The 20,338-nt window shown below is 38.1% G+C and overlaps 1 protein-coding gene across 19 annotated transcripts in view; it reads left to right on the forward strand.

Moving 5' to 3' along the window:
• Positions 1 to 20,338, forward strand: part of PARD3 (par-3 family cell polarity regulator) — a 457,718-nt gene that overhangs the window by 253,014 nt on the left and 184,366 nt on the right. For 14 of the 19 annotated variants that reach the window (XM_037383395.1, XM_037383393.1, XM_037383385.1 and 11 more), the window contains 3 exons: positions 6,127 to 6,266; positions 7,821 to 7,949; positions 11,816 to 11,854. In XM_037383395.1, the coding sequence (XP_037239292.1) occupies positions 6,127 to 6,266; positions 7,821 to 7,949; positions 11,816 to 11,854 (308 nt within the window). The remainder of the gene's footprint in view (positions 1 to 6,126; positions 6,267 to 7,820; positions 7,950 to 11,815; positions 11,855 to 20,338) is intronic. The other 5 variants (XM_037383391.1, XM_037383404.1, XM_037383399.1 and 2 more) reach the window with 1 other exon arrangement.

The following is a 20,338-nucleotide window of genomic DNA, read 5'->3' on the forward strand; positions in this document are numbered from 1 at the left end:
TCAGATGCAGTAGGGGTGGTTGTCACTTTTGAAATGAAGCATGTAGATTCCTAATTACTTAAGTGACCTTGAGAAATGAGATTCAAAAGTGACGCAAATAATTTTGGGCATTGTTAGCCACTGAAGAAATATTAACTGCATCAAGTTTCATCTTTCCATTTAAAAAAAAAACTTCTGATCACTACTTATTAGCAGGCTGTAGCAAAAAGGGAAGAATGTTTCTATTAGGTTGATCAAAGATCTTCTTGAGAGTTCTGAGCTTTTCTTGGAGAAAAAAAAAAGAGTTGTTCCAAATCACTCAACTACATAAAAATGGGCATACAATTAATTTGATTGCACATGTGGCTGCAGAAATTTTATGGACAGCTCAGCAGTCAGTTTTCTAAGCAGCCATTTGCATGTACAGTTACTTTGACTACAGATACACAAATTCGGAAAATATAAGGCTCAAAGTAGGAGCAGTAAAATAACTTTTCAGGAAGTATCTAAAATAGGTTAATTTAGTGAAGCTCTTGACAATAAGGAGAACATACTTGCTGTTCAGCTCTTGCATAAGGTCCAGTCCTTAATAAAAAGTGCTTTCTAGTATAAAATAGTAGGATAATTGTTTCAGCAGTCATCCATCCATCCGTGGATCTCAGGAAAGACTCTACTGTCAAAATGCAGGAGCTTAAAATGCTTGGAAGGAGAGTGTCTGCTCTGATTATTGTCAGAGAGTGCTTGGCCCTTTTGCTTAGTTTTATTGTAATGTTATCTCTCTCCTTATTCTGGATCATTTTATAATAAAATAGTTTCATTAAGTGGGGATGCTTTATTTTGTAATTTTTGTGGGTTTGTGTCACAAATTATTTAAAAGTGTAACCAGCTTCCCTTATTGTTATAGGAAAGAGCGAGCTGTGTTCTTTTTCTTCCATGAAGAATCAGCACTTTTCCTTAACAATCCTTTATTTCATCTGAGGACTGTGCACTCACATGGGTTTTCCATATTGAGGTTATTTTGAAATGTGCTTTGCTTGTCTTGCATAATTAGTAACAAATATAGTGCCCAGTTGTCTGGTTATCAAATATTTCCTATTGTTTCAGAAGTGAGATTTTAATTTTATTTTTTAAATGTAGGGAGATCTGTACTGAAGTACCTGAGAACTCATCTGCATTTTCTTAAAACAGAGGAGAAAGGAGACCATGACTGACTTCTACCTCTGCTTGCAGTCCTGAAAGGGAAGCTAACTCTTAAGAGAAGTATCTTAAGAAGTTGATAGTGTAGGTTTCAGATGTTCCTTAGTGGGTCTCTGAACGAATATCCTTTTGAGAGGGACATGAAAGTACTGGAAGCAGTGCAGAGGTGATGCTTTCTTTTTGTCTCATGTTCTGGCAGTATTTCTATCCAGCAACACCTTTTCCTGCTGAAAATGTAGACCTGCAATTGGTGTTGGATGAGGAGCACACAATTTTTTCGTGCAGAAGAGCCTCAGAAAGACAGAAATGTTATGCTAGACACACTCTTTCTACAATCAATAATCCTAGCATTAGTAAGAAACTAAATGCTTCTTCTCTGGGAGATAGCAGAAAACCTAACCACCTTTAGTGAGATTTAATAATTTTTTTTAATATCTTGTTAGTTTATGATCAGGTTGATTCCAAATAAGATGATGTTCATTTTGAATATATCTATATCTATATATATACACACATATATACAAAATTAAATTACATGAAAGTGCCCACCCCCCTTAATGCTCTAAGAAACTTTTTCTTCTAAAAACCTGAAGCATCAAATCTGTTCCTCTTCCGTTTGTACAGTGTAGTTCCTTTACTATTGTAACTGCCCTTTTTATTGACCTAAAACTACTTTATCTTCAGCTCAGAGCTTGCTGAGCTCTTGAGGGTAATGTGACCTTAGAAGGTGTGTTCAGCAACACATTGAAGAAGGACAGCTCTAGCTTGTTGAGAAAGCTGCTGATTTATCAAAGAAGCCTAAGAATTTGAATTCCACAAATTGGTAATTTTTAAATGTTATTATCACTCAGTGTAATTTGGTTGTTGGCAGAAATGACAGCTACAGAGGGAGGAAGACATTTTCTATACTTGCTCTCTTTAAAAACTGTAAGAGGTTGAGTTAAACATAGCTCAAATATAATCTAGACCTTGCAAAGTAAAGCTCCTAGCTTTGAGTAGGATGACTCCCATGTTTTCAAAAAGATGAAAATTCCTTCTGTTTTCTACTCATGTTCTGATTCTGCCTGTATGTTGTCCAATTTCTCCCATATTATTAGTATAAATCAGAGATACTAGACAAGCCTACAGTGTATTTGCACAGTTCCCTCATTACTATAATGCATTACTGTATAACCTAAGAACTGAAAATATTTTGGCAGGAGGAAGATGTTAAGATCTTTTATACATTTCTATCAACAGGAAAACTGAAATGCATGGAATAGAGGTAACTACATCAGTTATGTGCATAAAAACAAACCAAAAACCCAACTAAAAGCAATCCAGTCACAGAAGTCTTTTTTTTTTTTGGCATCAGTCAAATATATCCATTTATTTCCCTGTCCTGTTAACTTCTAATTTACTATATAGTAAGCATAGGAGTTTATGAAGCTGTATTATACAGCTAAGGGCATTTATCTTTAGTGCGTGGATAGTAAACTGAAGTAGAGAAAAGGTAAAAGGAAGATGACACCCAAAAGCTGCCTGATGCAAAGCTGTACAGGGCAGCATAGCAAAACATAGCTCAGTTGAGTCCCCTTCTTTCCCCAAGTAATTAGAAATTTTTTTTCTGCTAAAATCTGGGCTGAGCATGGATTTGTGGCATTCTGCTGGCTTTGGTAAAGGCTTTCTGGAGATTTGACAGCAGAAAATGCCACAGTCCAAATTTATATCCTGCATGCATTTCAACTTCTGTTTTTTCCATGGGGATTTTAAGTGGAGTGTGTGAACCAGACATCTGTAATGATGCCATAATAAGGCTATGGGAATTAAGCTTATTAATAATGAAATGTTGTCCTGGGACTGCAGTCATGTTCTGATTTCTAGTTTAGAAATTTTAGCAGATAAAATCTGTACTCAAAGAGCAGTATTCAAAATGGATCCTTAAAATAAGAAAAAGATAAATTCCATAACAAGCTGAGATGTGACTTAAAAAAAACTTATACAGATCATCTTCACATGATGTTGCAAAGAGTTAAAGAGCTTTATGAATGTTTGAAGCACTGTTCAAATTATGAGGTCTCCAAAGTAAAAAATGGGTGTTATAAGAACTACTATTTTTTTTCATCTCTGTGTAATAGCACTGATAAATTTTATATCAGCCTGAAAGTGGATGAAGACTTTCAAATTCAAATGTCCGTTTTTCAGCTATTTTGAATGCTGCTGAAGGAAGGGATGCTGTCTCATGATAGTTAGCCTAGAGGAAATGATACAAATTTCCTGAACTGTTTGAGCTGCGTACACTTGCTGTGTGTACTAGAGGACTTAGATATGTTCAAGATGAAGATTTTTAGAGGTTATGTCACCCCCAGCCCTGTCACCTGTGTCAGTCTACTTCTTAACATCATTACCATCTTGATAATAAAATATATTGTACTAAACTTTAATCAGATGTAATTGTGCAGATATCAGAAATCTGTACGTAGACTACTGGTGACTGTATTGGACTCCTCTTTCACATGTGAATATTAACCTGCTCAATAAAAAAGCAGACTTAGCAAATGAACACAGGGAACAGCAAGAAATCAATTCAGGCTTTAACCTTGTGGTGGGTTGACCTTGGCTGGACACCAGGTGCCCACCAATCTGCTCTATCACTCACTTCCTCAGCTGGACAGAGGAGAGAAAATATAATGAAATATAATGGGTCGAGGTAAGGACAGGGGAGATTGCTCAGCAATTACTGTCACGGGCAACACAGACTCAACTTGGGGTAATTAGTTTAATTTATTACCAATTGAATCAGAGTAGGATAACGAGAAATAAACCCAAAACTTACAACACCTTCCCCCCCACCCCTCCCTTCTTTCTGGGTTCATCTCTACTCTGAAATTTTCTGCCTCCTCCTTTTGAGCAACTCGGGGGACGGGAAAAATGGGCGTTGTGGTCAGTTCATCACACGTTGTTTCTGCTGCTCCTTCCTCCTCACACTCTGCCCCTGCTCCAGCGTGGGGTCCTTCCCATGAACTTCTCCAGCATGGGTCCTTCCCACAGGCTGCGGTTCTTCACACACTGCTCCAGCCTGGGTCCCTGCAGGGTCACAAGCCCCGCCAGCAGCCGTGCCCCAGCGTGGGCTTCTCTCTCCACAGGGCCACAGGTCCTGCCAGCAAACCTGCTCCAGCACAGGCTTCCCACGGTATCACAGCCTGCTCCGGGCATCCCCCTGCTCCGGCGTGGGGTCCTCCAGGGGCTGCAGGTGGGGATCTGCCCCACCATGGGCTCCCTGGGCTGAGGGCACAGCTGCCTCACCGTGGGCTTCACCAGGGGCTGCGGGGGAACCTCTGCTCTGGTGCCTGGAGCCCCCCCGCCTCCTCCTGCACCGACCTGGGGGGCTGCAGGGCTGCTGCTCTCACATAATCTCACTCATCTGCAGGTGCTGTTGTGTAGCAGGTTTTCCCCCTCCTTAAATACTTTATTCCAGAGATGCTCCCACCATCATTGATGGGCTTGGCCTTGGCCAGCGGTGGCCCCATCTTGGAGCTGGCTGGCATTGGCTCCATCAGACATGGAGAAAGCTTCTAGCAGCTTCTCACAGAAGTCGCCCCTGTAGCTCCCCCACTACCAAAACCTTGCCACACAAATGCAATACAAACCTCAAATGTTTCTGTAGTTGTGTCTTTCACGTAGGTTGTGTTCAGCTTCCCAGGCTGAGGACTGTTGCACAAAAAGTTTGGCTTCTGTCTTTCCCTTTGATCTTATACAAAAAAGTATGTTGTGCAACTTTCAGAGACCATATCTGATATTGCAGAGTTGTAACTGCATGTTGCCTTAGTAGGGCAGATTAAATGTAGGTTGGGCATGCATATGCCTAGCTAGTGCATTTGAACTGCAGGCATATCTTGACAACCTCTGAGATGTTTCAAATGGAAGTGGTAGATGCTGATGGTCTGTCAGGGATGCTCTCTGCTGAATGGCTGTCTGTTTTCATGCTGGACTATCTTCAGTACAATACTGAGTCATGTGCAGTGTAGTGGGGAGAGGGTGGGTTTTGATGTGGTGTTTCAAAGGTTGTTGATAACACTGGACAGATTGCATCAAAGAGAGGATCACAAATGAACTTTCTGCATAGTAGGAAAGGCTTCTTTTGTCCTTTCAGCTTGTGAACCCCAGGTGTGGTCCTAAGGTACACTTCAGTAACCAGTTGTGGGCATAATTTCTCAAGTAAGAGCAAGTCTCATTTGTCATATTGCCTGGACCTTCCCTGGATTTCTCCACGTCATAAATGTCTCTGTTTTGCCTCAGTCAGCCAACCGTAGTCAGTCACCTGGGAGCACAGCAGGACCTCAGAAGTGGCAGCCTGGCTCTGCTCCCTGCCTGCGTGGCAGAAGGTGGGGTGGAACTCAGTGAGAGCCGGGGTGAAACCCTGGGGCAGAGAGGCTGTTGACAGAAAACAGCTCGAGGTCCCTCAGAGCAGAAGAAATGAGACCACTGAGCTCTGGTTCTGTCTGTCACATGTTGGTGTCCGTAAGTGAGCTGACAAAGCCCCATGGCTAGTAGTGTTTGCCGACTGGCATTGTTGATAGGGTTGCAAAAGAGAAAGAAAGGATCATTGACAAGATCCAAATTGACAAGAGGGAAGACAGTCATAGGATATCAGATATACTTTGTTCTGATTCCTTGTCACTCATCTCATCTGAAATAGAAAGTTGGAAATATGGCAATGACTTGGAAATTATCAGAACAGCAAGTTGCAAGAAGGGGCTGCTGAGCCACCTGTGCCAGACTCTGTGCTTTAGCTATAGCGTTCCTATATATGCCTTTTGTTTCTTCTTTTGCTATGCAGTAATTCTTATATCTTGCATATGTATTTTCATGGATTGTATCACTGAAGTATACCTACATTCTGTTGGATAGAAATAATATGTAATATAAAATGTGCATTTTAACAACTAATATTCTACATTCTTTATGCAGGTACAGAAGGCTTGGGATTTAGCATTACTTCAAGAGATGTCCCAATTGGTGGCTCTGCTCCAATTTATGTGAAAAACATCCTTCCGAGAGGTGCAGCTATTCAAGATGGGAGACTAAAAGCTGGAGACCGATTAATTGAGGTGATGAAGTGTTACATGTTGTTTGTGTTTTTGAATGAACTCAAGCAGTAGTTAACTTCCAAAGGCTTTTAGTGGTTTATCTTATAGGAAAATGTTTCCCTCTTCTTTTTTGCCTTTTTTTGTAGCTTTGGGGTTTTTTGGCTTTTTTTTTCTTTTTCTTTTTTTTTTCTTTTTTTTTTTTTTTTCCAGGTAACAGATCAAGGGCTACATATTTTCAATTTTAAGAGCTGGACCCAGACATACTATAAAAACATGAGTTTGCATGTCGTTATGTCAATATAGTGGCATAGTCTTGCATTGCTGTTTAGGAATAAGTTGAAGGAGAGCCATTGTTACCTAATAAGTGGCATTAAATCAGCGTGGAGTGACAGACCAGAAATTATTGAAGGTGTTGCCAAGCACGGAAGACAATAGGCTGGAAAAGTTTAGTGAATTAACTGGAAGCGACAATATAAGAGGAGAATAGTGCTGCAGCGAATCAAGGCCACATCCCTCCTGAAGGATGTCCTCAAGGGAGTTAAATTTTCCTTAGATAGATGCACAGCAGAGATCTTGCTGCAAATCTAGCTGGAGTGATATGAGACGTTATCACCCACAGCTCTTCATTACTGTCCTTAAGCCAAATGACACTGGAGGTATAGCTGAGACTGTAACTTCTTCTCAGTGCCCTAACTTCACTTTACTGCAAAACTAGCAAAGTCAGCTTGAATTGTTGCTGGAGGGATAGGCCTCTGTAATTACTGTAATTCAAGGTAACCCAGATGACTTGGGTAGAAGGGGACTGAGAAGAATTTAATATTACAGCTATGGTATCTCAACAGTGTGAGCTGTGATCTTTTATGAGGGGAAGGAAAAAGAGGTTTGCTGACTTCTTCTGAGCAGCATGCTCCTTTGTTCAATGTCGTTAGTTGATTTGCCTTGCATTTCAGGAATGTTTCTGAAGGTCAAGCCTGAGAATACACTATCTTTCTGTGGCTTCCCCCTTACTCAAGTTAGTTCATACAGTGGGAATTTTACCTGTATGTTTTCCATACCTGTCTGTCCTGTTAAGTGGTATCTGGAGGCCAAGGACTTGGACTACTGAACAAAGTCAAAGTAAAGAGTAGCTACCCCAATGTTATTTGGGGGAAAAAAGTACTTTCCACTTCTGACACAATTTGTTGTGCAAGATATATTTGGAAGATATGTATAACACCAAGGCATGTGGAAACAGGACCAGTTTTGGATCATGCATTGATTTTAGCAAAGGATTTTAATGCAGAAAAATGTAAAAAATACTGGTAGATGGGTTTAGTTGTCTTTAGATTATATTGGAGTATACAGTTGCTGCTAAAAAGGAGGGAAATTTAGCTGTCTTGCTTGTTATTTATAGGTAAAGATTGCATGTTTAATTAGTTCTACCAAGTAGAAGCTCTATTGAGCCAATAAGCAGATTGCTTCAGTGAGTTTTTTTTTAATACTGTCCCATGTGCTTAATGTGATTTTTCAGTATAAATTTGTGCTGTTTTTCCAGTTTTGGAGTCTTATCAATTTCTAATACTTCCTTTGTCACAGGTAAATGGAGTTGACTTAACAGGCAAAACTCAAGAAGAAGTTGTGTCCTTGCTGCGAAGCACCAAGATGGGAGGGACCGTTGGCCTTCTGATTTTTCGACAAGAAGAAACATTCCATCCAAGGGAACTGGTGCGTAAAATAGAGAGCAGCTAAGAGATTTAGATGAGTATGAGCAAATGATTTGATCTTGTCATCTGCTAGTAAACATGCATGGCCAGAACTGAATATAAGAAAAAGAAAAGAAAAAACAAACTATTTTGCTTTATTTAAAACAATTTTACATGGATGTTTTTTATTCTCTTTGAGATTTGCTATTGGAATTAAATATTTGTTGATAATGTATAAGTGAGAGTTATATTTTGAGTGAAAATGTTTATTGTAGAAGAAGCTATCGGATGGACTTTATTCGGATGCATGCAGACAAGTAGATTACTTCATATCTTTCGTATGGACAAATCTATGTTTGAAAGCCTGCCATTTGTCCCACTACCTGCTCACTAAAATGTTTTAGAGCATATAATATTACTCCAAAACAGGATATGGAAATATCTTTCTATCAAAAAGTGGAATATATAAGAACTAGTAGCCTCTTTTGAATATAAATGCAATCTCTGTGGAATGGAAACCCTGCAGTTATTAATTTAGCAGGGCAATTGAGAAAATGTTTCTGAGGAATTTACATGAAATGGAAATAAAATGCTGTTTCATACTGTACCTGCTCCGGTTGCATAGTGTATACAGATATTTCTCTGATAATTATTCAAGATAATTTCTGTTATGAAAAGGTAGACTGTGAATGTAGCAGTCTTACTTTGTTCTGTATTCAATTAAACTGCTGAAGTTATTTATTATTTGTATTATCATAGCTATAGGTCTAAAAATAACTTATTTGGCTGCATTATCATACAAAGATAGACATATACAAGTTGACAAATATAAGTATGATGAATTGATTGCTTCATTTTTCTGTTGGATTTGTTATTTTGACTGCAAAGAGAATGAATTTTTGTTTGGCCATTTCAAGACAGTTAACATTGGCCTTTTACTTTTCAAAACTACAGTAAAACCTAGGAAGTCAAAGTGGCAGGCAAGGTTGTAAATGAACCGTACATTTACCTTAATATTCTTGGAACATGACTTCAGGTGCTGAAGTGAAACTTGTCTTAAAATGAAGAGAAATGAACAATTGGAAAGCATATTATGCCCTACCTTATTATGGAACTGTGAAAGCAATCTGTTTATAAGTTCCTATGATGTAATTTTCACAGTATTGCTATCTTACATAAAGGTGAATGAAAATGCTTTTAAAATTTTTCAAATAAACTTAGAAGTAAGAAAATGTCTTAATTTTGTCTATATTATTTCTATAGTAAAATGAGGAAGTTTTAATGCATAATTTAACTGAATATTTTGTTTAATTATAAACAAAGGTATGTGAGTAATGCAGAGATTTCATAGTAATACTTGATATAGTTTTAAAAATAACAGCAAATCAGCCCCTTTAATTGAGTTCAACCTCAGTAGCCTCCCTGCTGCTGCTCAGGCGATACTCTCTCAGGTATTTTGGCAAGCACGAGCGTAGAGAAGCTAGATCTAAGCATGGCTGTCAGGTAGTAGGTGGGCTCTGTGCTGTGCAGTCAGAGATCAGATCTGAACTGATGTACGTTTCTGTACATTTCTGTAGCTCCAGTTGAACAAGTGATATTGTGAGGATCTGACAGTACGTATGCGTGATGATCCTCTGTTGCATAAGGATTTGTTTGTTTCCATTTTGACATGAAGAACTGTTAGGTGTGCTCTGTTGACAGCTGTCAAAGAGCAGGAGCAGAATTGCTGGGGAAGTTGTTGAACTAAAACTCATCATAAGGGCTGTTCTTTCTTCTCTGGTAAGAAATAATCCTAAAAGAAAAAAAAAAAAAAGTAATTTTCAACCAGCTTCTCTCCTTGACTTTTACTAGCTTTATTTACCAAAAAGACCCCAACAAACCAACCCCCAAGCAAAATGAATATTGAAGGAGGGATGGGAACGATCTGAAACCATGTCAGTTCATCTTTTTCACATGCAAACCTTCTTTGGCCACTTATGAACAATTTGTCTTTGCATCCTTCCCCTATTTCTGTCATATTTTCCACATTTGTATGCTTTAAATATTAACTGATTCTGTTTCGGAAACCATATGCATAAAATCATGTTATTTGATATTATCCATCTCATAAAGGGTAGGACTTACTGTTACTTGCTGAGGAGCACTCAGCATTAAAACGATCTTATTTTACCAACATTTGTACAGAGACTAATCCCAATAAAAATGGCGTTTAGATTTTATGTTTTAGGTTAGGCTCGTTGAATGACTTTTGAAAAATTACTTATCATTGGCTTTCTTTATAAGTAAAATGAGGATAATAAGCTTTCAGGAGAGTTGTGGAGTTTAGTGTCTTTGATGTTTGTTGCCGTTATGGTCTGGAAAAGACCTACAAAAATGTGTAGTTGTATCTAAAATGGGATCTTTGTAGCTTGTGTGGTCAGGTTAGGGGAGGTGTGTTTGATGGAGAACCACCACCCAGTGCAGCAGATCATGGTAGAAATGAATGAAACAAAGCAGGGAATAAAAATCTAACTGACAGGAGTCAACTTTTCTAACCAGCGAGGTCTGGAAGAATGATTATGCTTCTTCAGGATACCAGGCATTTTTTTGCTTCCAGAGTTACCTAGTGCCAGATAGGTGGTACACTATGGCTTGTCCGCATCAATGTGAGGCAGATTTGTCTCTTAAAAATCTTCTTTCCCTGCCTCCTCCCTTTATGAGAGGGATGAGGATTACCCTGGTTAAGTAGAGCTCCTGTAACACCGTGGTTACCTCCCACACCCAAACATAACTTGCTGCGAAGGATTTTCTTAGAGCCTGCTACTGACTATGTGAATCCACAGAAGGATTGACTTGGTTTATTTAGCTGTTGAGCTATATTCTCAATATCAGCAGAGACTGGCTGGCAGAGTTAGTCTCCAATACCCTACAAGTTAATACACCCATGGATATATGTTGGTCCTTTCTATGTTCCCGGTAGCTGTCTCCTTCATCATTTCTTTTTCTTAAGGGTTGTTGGCTGCAGCTTATAGCTAACTAGGTGTTTGTGTTACTACACCACTACTATGTTTTTCTGCTTAATCATTTGAGTCTCCTGCAGAACAGCCCAAAACAAAAAAGTCCAGTAAACCCTAGAATTTCATTTTGGCCCAGCTGAATGGAAAGAAATATCTAGTTAGCCTAACAATGATGATCCAGCCAGGAACAAGGTGGCTCCTGGGTGCTCAAAGGGGTTTTCATATGGGTGGACATGGGCTTGGAAGAGCAATGGTTCCTTATGTGCGTTTCCAGAATTGGTAGCGGGATGCAGAAAGGTTTTCCAGTAAGGTATGTTTGCCTTATGTTCCCTTAAGACACAGGTGAGAAATGCAAGGTACTGGAGGGTCCTATCTGTGGTGGACTGAAAGCACTCTCGTGTCCTGGGTTATACAGTGCTGTAGTTCTGGTTCATCCAAATGCACTCAAAGGGGAATCCCCTGTTAAAGTGAGAATGGATGTTTTAAAAATTAGGTACTTGTTTAAAATATTTGGAAGGGTTAATCTGGGCTGCTGAGGTCATTCTTCAAAAATTTCAAAGCAGAAGGAAAAGGCCAGGGAAGAACATCCCTGAATAAGAGTGTTCCACCAGCCAGAAAATGGTACAAGCAGCTGAGATTCTTCATTGGCTAGATAGCCACCTACCTCACAACCAGATAAAGTCCCTGGCCTAAGATCACTGGAGGTTATTTTTGTTCACCTCTCATTTAGTGCTTGTTTAGACAAATTTGAATCAAGGGTGTGGCAAACACCCTTCATTTTTCCATTACCCACTTCACGTCAGAATTAGAGCTCTTTGTTTCATCCCCCTGCTGATAGATAGTATATGTCGTATGTAGTTGTGTTCTTATTTATTTTTTTTACTTCCTTTAGAATGCAGAACAAAGCCAGTCACAAATTCCAAAGGAAACGGTAAGAGCTTTGTCTTTTCCATACTGGAAGACTCCCAAATGTTTTTAAATTGATATGGCACTTCATCAAAGTTTCACAGATCCTCCTTTCACCTTATACACTGTAGATGGCTCTGTCTAGCTTTACATTTTAAATGCGTTTTTTAATGTAATTTCAAATACTGTTTGAATATTGTGTACAAATCAGTTCTTATGTATGTTCAAGTGCTATTTGAAATTACATTAGCCAAAGGCCTAAAGTTGGAATGATAAGAGTAGACTGTTAACTTGGGTCACTTGTTGAAACTGTTTAAATCATTATTGTGTGACTGAATCCTGAGATACAAACACAGCGATTAGGCAGTTTGGATTTAAGGCTCAATTGTATCCTCATAGCAAACCGCTGTTTGTTAGTTATTTTTAAGAAACTATTTAGTTTCTTTAGTTCTTAAAAGAAAAGATTTAACCCTTTGAGGGCTGTAACAGGTATGTATGTGATCTGTCAGTGAGGCTGTGTATTGAGGTTGTATACTGTTTACACACCTCATTTTAGTCAGTAGAACAGGATCAGTCTTAATACACATTATACTAGTATCTGTTAAAAGTTTTTCTAAAATAAAAGATTTTATGAAATATTAACAGAGGTATAACAAGAATATATTACCTTAAGGGTATAGTGTATCTTAGTTAAAAACATATTTCAAGAAACTCCATTCAATTAGGTATCTATTTCAAAATTAAATAGTAACTTAGATTATGGAGAATTTAAGAGCATTTGTGCAGGGATTTGAAATCAGCTAGGCTGTTGCAAAACAGAAAAGGTTTCTCTAGGCAATTCAGAATGCCTTACAAGCAATGGTGAGGTAGTGTCTGGGATAAAAAGAAAGTCAAGACTAGGTAAAGAGATGTAAGAGCCATCTCAGTGAGATAGTCAAGGGTACATAGGTTGATACTATTATTTTTTCCGGCCAATGGAATGTAACTGTAAAAATGGGCTTTTGGGTTGAATGTAGCAATATTCACTTTTATCCCTCTGGCTTTTGATGTCCTTCTAGCTTGAAAGTCATCTGCATAAGGGCTCTGCAAAATTGTGGGTGTATCATTGTTTCAGACATGCCTTGCAGTATCTTTTTAGTACATCTCATTAGTATATGTATGGTTTTATCTTCATAGTTTCTTACCATGTACTGCTGATACATAAGGAGATCAAAGATAAAAACCCAGGACCGTATTTCTGCCTGTAATTGAATACAATTGAGAATAATTTGTGGGTGCAGCCTTATAAAAGTGCCCTGGTTTTAGGAGTTGAAATTCTGCCCCAAAACTGCATTAAGATTAGTCAGATCACCTACAAGGTGTTAATATAAATCAGTTGCTCATCTGTTGCAAAGTTAGTGTTTTGAATTCAATTCCATGGTAAATGCTTTCTCTGCCTCTTTTGAGACCAACACCCTGACTTCATCTAAGGAAAGACCAAAAGAAAATAAGTATCTCTCATTTGTTCTCTGTGGATGTGGGCTAAAAATTGCTTGTTAACCAGGGGATTATGGAAGACAGACAGGAAGCATATGAGTAGCTAGGGATTTCTGAGAAACCACCCAGAAAGACCTAGCAAGCCTTGGAAATAAGGAACTGAACTGGGAAACGTGTGGAGAGTTACTTGGTTAGTGAGGGAATGAAGCTAGAAAGCTGGTCAACATGTGTTTTGCTTAATGGCTTGGTTTTTTCATTATGGGGTGGGATTTTTCTGTTACTTATTTGAAGGCTCAGATCAATAGTGATCAATAGTAGGAACAATAGATCTCTTTAAATTTGCTTACTCCCGGGTGGAAGTAAAAAATGGACTAAACGTGAAAGGTATGAGCGGGTATTTGTAATGCACAATGCTTTTGCACTTACCTCTCTTCTTCCAATCTGCCTTGCTTTGGGTAAGTGTTATACTCCAATTCTACAGAACCAGTTTTCCTCAGCTGTACATTAATAATACAGTCACATGCTTTCTTTTTTTTACATATTATTTTTGAAACTATTTTTCATTGCTTTCCTTTATTCTTGGTTCTGCCTCAATCCCTATTTATTCCTCCTCTGTCTACTTTTCAGGTCTTTAAGATTTCTAATCTTGCAATTTCTATTTCTGTGCCTGCTCTGATCATTGTGCTGTTAGTTGTGAGGTTTTAGTCTCCAAGTGTCAAGGACTTGATAGTAGAATGCAAAGCAAAAAAAACCCCAAACCCAACAACAACAAAAAAAAAGCATGATGAAAGCAGGGAAGCTATAGAAATGAGAGAGAGGTAAAATACTAAGTCTGTTTTTAGTTTAAAGACAGAATGTTTGCGGTTGTTTTTTGTTGTTATGTCTTTGTGGGGAAATAGAAGAAAAATGCACCTTTGAAATTAAAAAAGAAAAAAACCAAAACCTTGAAAACGGAAGGCCTGAAATAAAATGTCTATGTAGACCCCAAAATAAAAAGCCTAATTTATCAGCACATTATTAACACTCAGGGGTTACATTCATATAACTGGTAATTTGAAATGGTTTACACTAATATTGTGGCACTTGGATGCTGTAGCTAGAGTCTTCATAGATGTAATGAAGAAAACCTTGAAAATTATTTTTTTCTTCATTTATTTGTGGCCTGAAATCTTACCCATGTAGGAGAGCATATGACTTCATATTTTGCACACCATCACAAAATACAGATTCCCATCTTCTCATTCTTGAACTGTCATAGGAGTAGTTTTTGTAACTTGCTAAGCTCTCAGAATTTAAGCTTTGCTTTCCAGTTATCCATAAGAAATGTAAATTGCTAATGCAACTTCAGCTTCTATCCAGTAACTGTGCCCTGGTGAAAACAATAGTGCTGTTTTTACCTTCTGTTTTGCTGACAAATGGAACAGGCACTCTACTTCTGAAGCAAGGAAATCTCCTGTATCTTGGTTGAAAGATTGTTTCACACAGCCATGAGTTTGTGCCATTTGTATATCTGATGACAACATGGAACAGATGCACCTATTTCTAAATGTGGTGATTATTTGGAATGTAGGAGATTGACCGTAATATGAAAACTAGTAATTTATCATTATTACATTTCTTTTTTTAAGCATAATTATCTTAATCTTGTTACGGAGCATTGAAATGAACTGTTAATTATGCTATGTAAAACATCTGCCAATTAATTTTTCCTCATACTCTTTGAAAATCAGTAGTGTTTCAGTAGTAGTTTGCTTTTACAATTGTCATTCACTGCTTATTTTATGATTTCACAACCTGCAAGTTAACTTTCATGTAAGCATAATACTAGAAAAATAATAATTATTGTATAAGTAAGTGTTTTTGAGGTGGTGTTGTCTATTGGTAAAAAGAGATTCAAAGTTAAGATTCAGGATTTCATTTAATGATTGTTTCACTCAGCAGCATGGGAAAGCTTCAGTTTTCGATTCTCATTTGTTTTTCTGTCAAATTGTTGTAAGTGAGCAGAATGTTATGAATTTTAGTGAGTGCAGGATTCGTAACAGTGACATAACAGGAGCGGTTGGTGTGTTGGAACAATATATAAATGTTTAGCAGCTCTGATGGAAATTGCAAATGGGATTGCTTTTTATTTTCTTCTGAACTTGAACATCTGATGCTCCTGTTGTTATATAAATTTCATTTTGATCACCGTCTTTTTTCAGAATCGAAGGGTATTTTCATGGCTAAACCTATCAGCATTTTTGGTTTCAAATGCACCTTTTATGCAAGAATTCATAAGCTTTTGGAATAGGGTGATACAACTGTGGTCAGAGGCATTTTGTAAGAACTAGCACATAGTTATTTTTATACATATTTTGTTTGCAACTTTTTCTGTTGTGAATATGAGAGATATACTAGCAAATGCCTAGAAAGACATCATTTGTATTGATTAACGGATGGAAAATTCTTAGAGCTTTATCTTGGGGAAATAAACATTGCCAGTGTTTAGCTTTAAGATATTGGTGTTTTGAGCACATATGTTTGTTTCTAACTTTTGGTGGAAAGCTGTTTGTATTACTTCAGGATACATATTCACTGGGTGTGTATCCATAGCTATATTTCAAAAGCTGTAAGTTAAGCTCCACCGATTCATATTTAGCACTTACATAGAACTTCAGCTTTTATAGCAGTTTTGTATCATTCAGTTGATGCAACTCTTCCTTCACATAGAACCTTCTTTGGAGAACAGTTTAGAGCTTCATCAGTTTCCGTTGCTGCACTAGGTGATCCAAGTGTCTAAAAATTGAGCCAAGATCATACACTGACTAATATGAGCCTACATCAACAGCAGTGATGTCATTAGATACAGAATTATTTTCTTGCAGGAGGAGAGGTCTGACTAAATGAATGCTGTTATTTCCTCCATGGTGTTTAGGAATACTGCAAATAACCTGTGCTGACTGTTTTTTTTATATTTTTATCTGCTAATTGTGTGAGGCACAAGGTGATTACAATGTTTTAAAAGCCTTTTTTAGTGCTATTTTGAGTGGTTTCAGATTATATTTTTAATAAAGTTGTGATGTAAGAAATAGCAGATCACTGCCTGTATGAAAGAAAGACGTAATGAATGTGTAATCTTCTGCAGGATACTGCTGTACTTAGTTTTCTACCATAGGAGGTACTCTAGTATGGAATAGCATATTCTGGGCATTAAAGAGTAGAGCTGGGACATGAATTCCTAGTGAATAATTAATGTAACAGTTGAGTGACTGTATTTATGAATGCTCTTTGAGTACTCTGAATTTCCTGGAATTTTCAATGACAATCCACATAAACTTCTGTGTAAGGGTGTGCTTGGGACTGATGCTCAAGCTCATAGTTCTGACTGTTGTCTGCAGGTGATTTACCTGGGCTGCAGCGTGGCACTCCCAAGCTGGCTCCATGCAGGACTGCAGGGCAGCTTTAGCTGTTTTCTCAGTTTGCGGTGATCACGCTTGCTGACCAGTTGCCAGTTTCATGGAAGGCAATGTATGTGTTCCTCCACCAAGGTTCTGTAACAGGGCTGCCTCAGTGCCACTGTTGCAGAGTCATCCTGAGGCCACACTGGTGTGTGCTTCATTATTCACCATTATTATGGTATTTCCTACATACTGACGTTATGTTGTTTTGGATAATAGGAGTCAACTACGTAAGGCATTTACAATTCAAACAACAGATATACACTATGAGACTGAAAGGGGCTTGCCAGATCCTTTAGTTAGTTAACTGCCAGCACAGGCAATAGGGTCATCAGGTTCTTTCAAATGCTTGTCCTAATTTGGGTGAAGGCAAAGTTCACATTGTTGCTTAAAATTCCTATTTAAACCTCTGAAAACTCTGGTTGAGTGCAAAGCTTGTTTTACTGCACTGTTGGCTTTAGACTCTTGGTGTTGATTCTTCCTTTCTAATAAATCCAGGGAAAATAGTGAGATGATGTGGTTTGCCATGGTTGTGTGAATATCTGCAGAAGTAGGAGTAAGACACAGGTCAGTCCCAGTGGCCCGTGCGGGCATTGCCTCCTGTGGAACCTGTTTCTTGCCATGGACTTCTACAAAGACATTAATTTCCTTTCAACTTTGTTTTCCTGTCTGACTTCCCCAGACACTCTCTATCTGTTTCTTTGGTCTTTCAGGTCTTGCACATCCAATAGGCCAGTGAAAGAAGTATAAAGATTTTTAGGGAGCTGTGTCATTATTGAGTTGGGCATTGAAGGTTTTCTTGTACAAGAGATAATGCAGAGAGCTGTAGCTTTACACATTTCTTTGGCAGAGCAGACACCTGCTGTATATCTAATCCCTTGGTTTTCACTTCTCTAGGATAAGCATCTTGTGAAGAAATGGAGTTAGCAATGCAATCACATATTTGTTTCAGAACATACAGTGGGAGCTTGAAGCTATAGTAGGAACAACAGTTTGAAGCAGGATATTGTTGGCCTGAATAAAGTACAGTCATTATGGTAACGGCAACAGACTAGTCCCTGTGTGAAGTTCTGAGATGCGTAACCAACAAAGTATTTTTAGCGGTCTGATCAGTTGATTTGAAATGTAGAATCTCAGCTGCTTAAACCAGTTTCTATGACAGCCCAGATCGGAGTGTTAGCATTAAGGAGAATAATGTTAGCATAGATAGCAATGGCCTTCTTATAGGGAAAAATAACAAACATGTGGATGTACTTAAACATGGGCTTTTGCTACGCTTTGATTTTCATACTAAATGAAAATCGCATGCTAGAATTTCTGTGCTTTGGAAAACATTTAATTTTTTCCTATACCATTTTTTAATCCATCACAAACATTAAATTGAAGACATTTTTGAATGTGGAACATGTTTTTTGATATTAAATTATATTCTTAAAATGGGCATAACTGGAGATGTAACAAGCCTGTTTTGCAGTATTTTCATGGGCTAGCATTTCTGCATATAAATATGTACCAAAGTTAATCCACATATAATATGCAAAAAACTTTTCCTTGGTGGGATTAGAATTAAAGCAGACCACATTTCCTATAAAATCTCAGAATTCAGATGTAGTTTTTGATATTTAGCAGCTGCTGTTTGATTTGAAGGAGTGCAGTCTTTGCCAGATGTGACATATTAACTTAGCTAATATGAGTAACGAGTCACAGTGTAGATGTGCAAATAAGATTCATTAGTGTTTATCTAACATAGAGAGAGATTAGAATACTTAACCTAGGAAGAGTTAAGGAAAAGAAAGCAAGTGTAACAATGTTAGTTGTTTAGTTGGCTTAAGTCCTATATCATTGTATAACTAGGAAAGCAGACACTTCAGGCCCCTATAACTTGTAACGCAACACGATTGTTTGATTTGAAAAGAGCAACCAAACAAATAAAAGATAAAAGGCCTTGTATTTCAGGAGGAAGCTGTGTTGGAGTGTGCATGTCACTACTGGATCAGTAGGCAGGCTTTTCTCTGCTGGAGGTCCAGTTTTAAATCTGGGATTCTGTAGTTGTATTTATCTTTAATGTCCACCCACAGCAGGATGCATCAGCTCTCAGTTATTCCTCCCAAGGAGAGGCCTCAACTGAAGTTAGAGAGGTACGTTTTAGGCCACCTACATTGCTCTGTTTTCAGTACCTCCAGCAGTAATAAATCTACATTTTTATAAATACTAAACATCACCCCCCACGAAACAGTTATTGACGAAGGAAGCTGTTTTGGTTCCTTAGAGCTGTTCAGTTTGTGTTCTACATTTGTATGTGTGATGGCATGTGGTAATACTGAGTCATCATCTTTTTACGCATCTCAGTTTAGAAGGTGGCCTGATGTGACAGCAATGTTGCCAACCTAACTTGAAGGACAAAACAATCTGAGTCATCTCTGATGTCAAAAATATCTTCGCACAATAGCGAGGTGAAATCTCTCTCCTGCATATATAAGAATTCTACTTTATTACAATAACCGAGACAAATTTTATTTGCTTCCCAGTGTATAGAAGTAATGATTTCTTAGTGTCACAGGTACATTGTGAGAAAGAATAAAATAATGGATACTATATTAAAATCTTCTAAAGATTGGAAATGTCCTGGAAAAGGCTGTGGTATTAGGTTGGCAATTCCCCATTACTGAAACCAAATGACTAAACCTGGGATTTTGCAACGTCCAGTCCTTTTACAACTTACACTTCTTAGACCTGCTGAGCTCTTATGTCCATGGGACTTATCTTTCAAGAACTTGAGATTTTCCATCTAGACAAATTCAAAAGAGAGAAGATGCATTTGTGAGGCAAAAGGTTGATAGGTTAAAAAAATAATAACTAAACAGAGGCTAACAGGCTTAGGGCTGTGATGTTAGAAGGCTGCGTACAACAGGATTTGGGGGCAGGTAAAGTGAATAGTGTAGATGGGGTCATTGGAGGTGTTGGGTAGGGTTTGCGCTACAGTTACGTAATTGATCATATGAATTTAATTGTGATATATATAAGGGTGTGGTTTTATATGTACCCTTATATGTGTGTGCATACAAGAGCCCTGTAAATGTTTTCATGTACATGCTTTCATATACATAAATGTAGGTTACCCTTTAAGAGTGGCGATGCAGAGCTTTATTAATTGCTTCTCTGAAAGGAAACAGGAGTGTATTGGATTTTTGCTGGAAGTCCTATGATTAACTTAGTTCTTTTATCTCTACATAATCACAAAGTAACTTGCAGACAAGTTTCAGTGACTTAATAGCTGCTGAGAAGACAGCATGTCTAAGCTTGCAAAAGAATGAACTTCACTGGAGAGAATGCAGCCAGATTTGTAGCTGCAGCGAGCCACTTCGGAAACTTGTCCCAGCTTGATTGAAAATTGCTTCCCCCACTAGGTGGGAGGAGGTTTTTCTTTGCTGTTCGGTTTCTTTTTTCACCCATCTCATGCTGCTTACTCACAACTTTGATGAGATTTTTATAAAGGGAAGAAGTCCCAAGCAAGAAATTTCTTCATAGTATTTAAAACGTGATAAGGAGATGCTGTCACTAATATGATGAGATAAACACTGCACTCTTAGTGTCAA

The sequence above is a fragment of the Falco rusticolus genome, chromosome 4 (assembly GCF_015220075.1).
Source record: "Falco rusticolus isolate bFalRus1 chromosome 4, bFalRus1.pri, whole genome shotgun sequence".
NCBI classification, from domain to species: domain Eukaryota; kingdom Metazoa; phylum Chordata; class Aves; order Falconiformes; family Falconidae; genus Falco; species Falco rusticolus.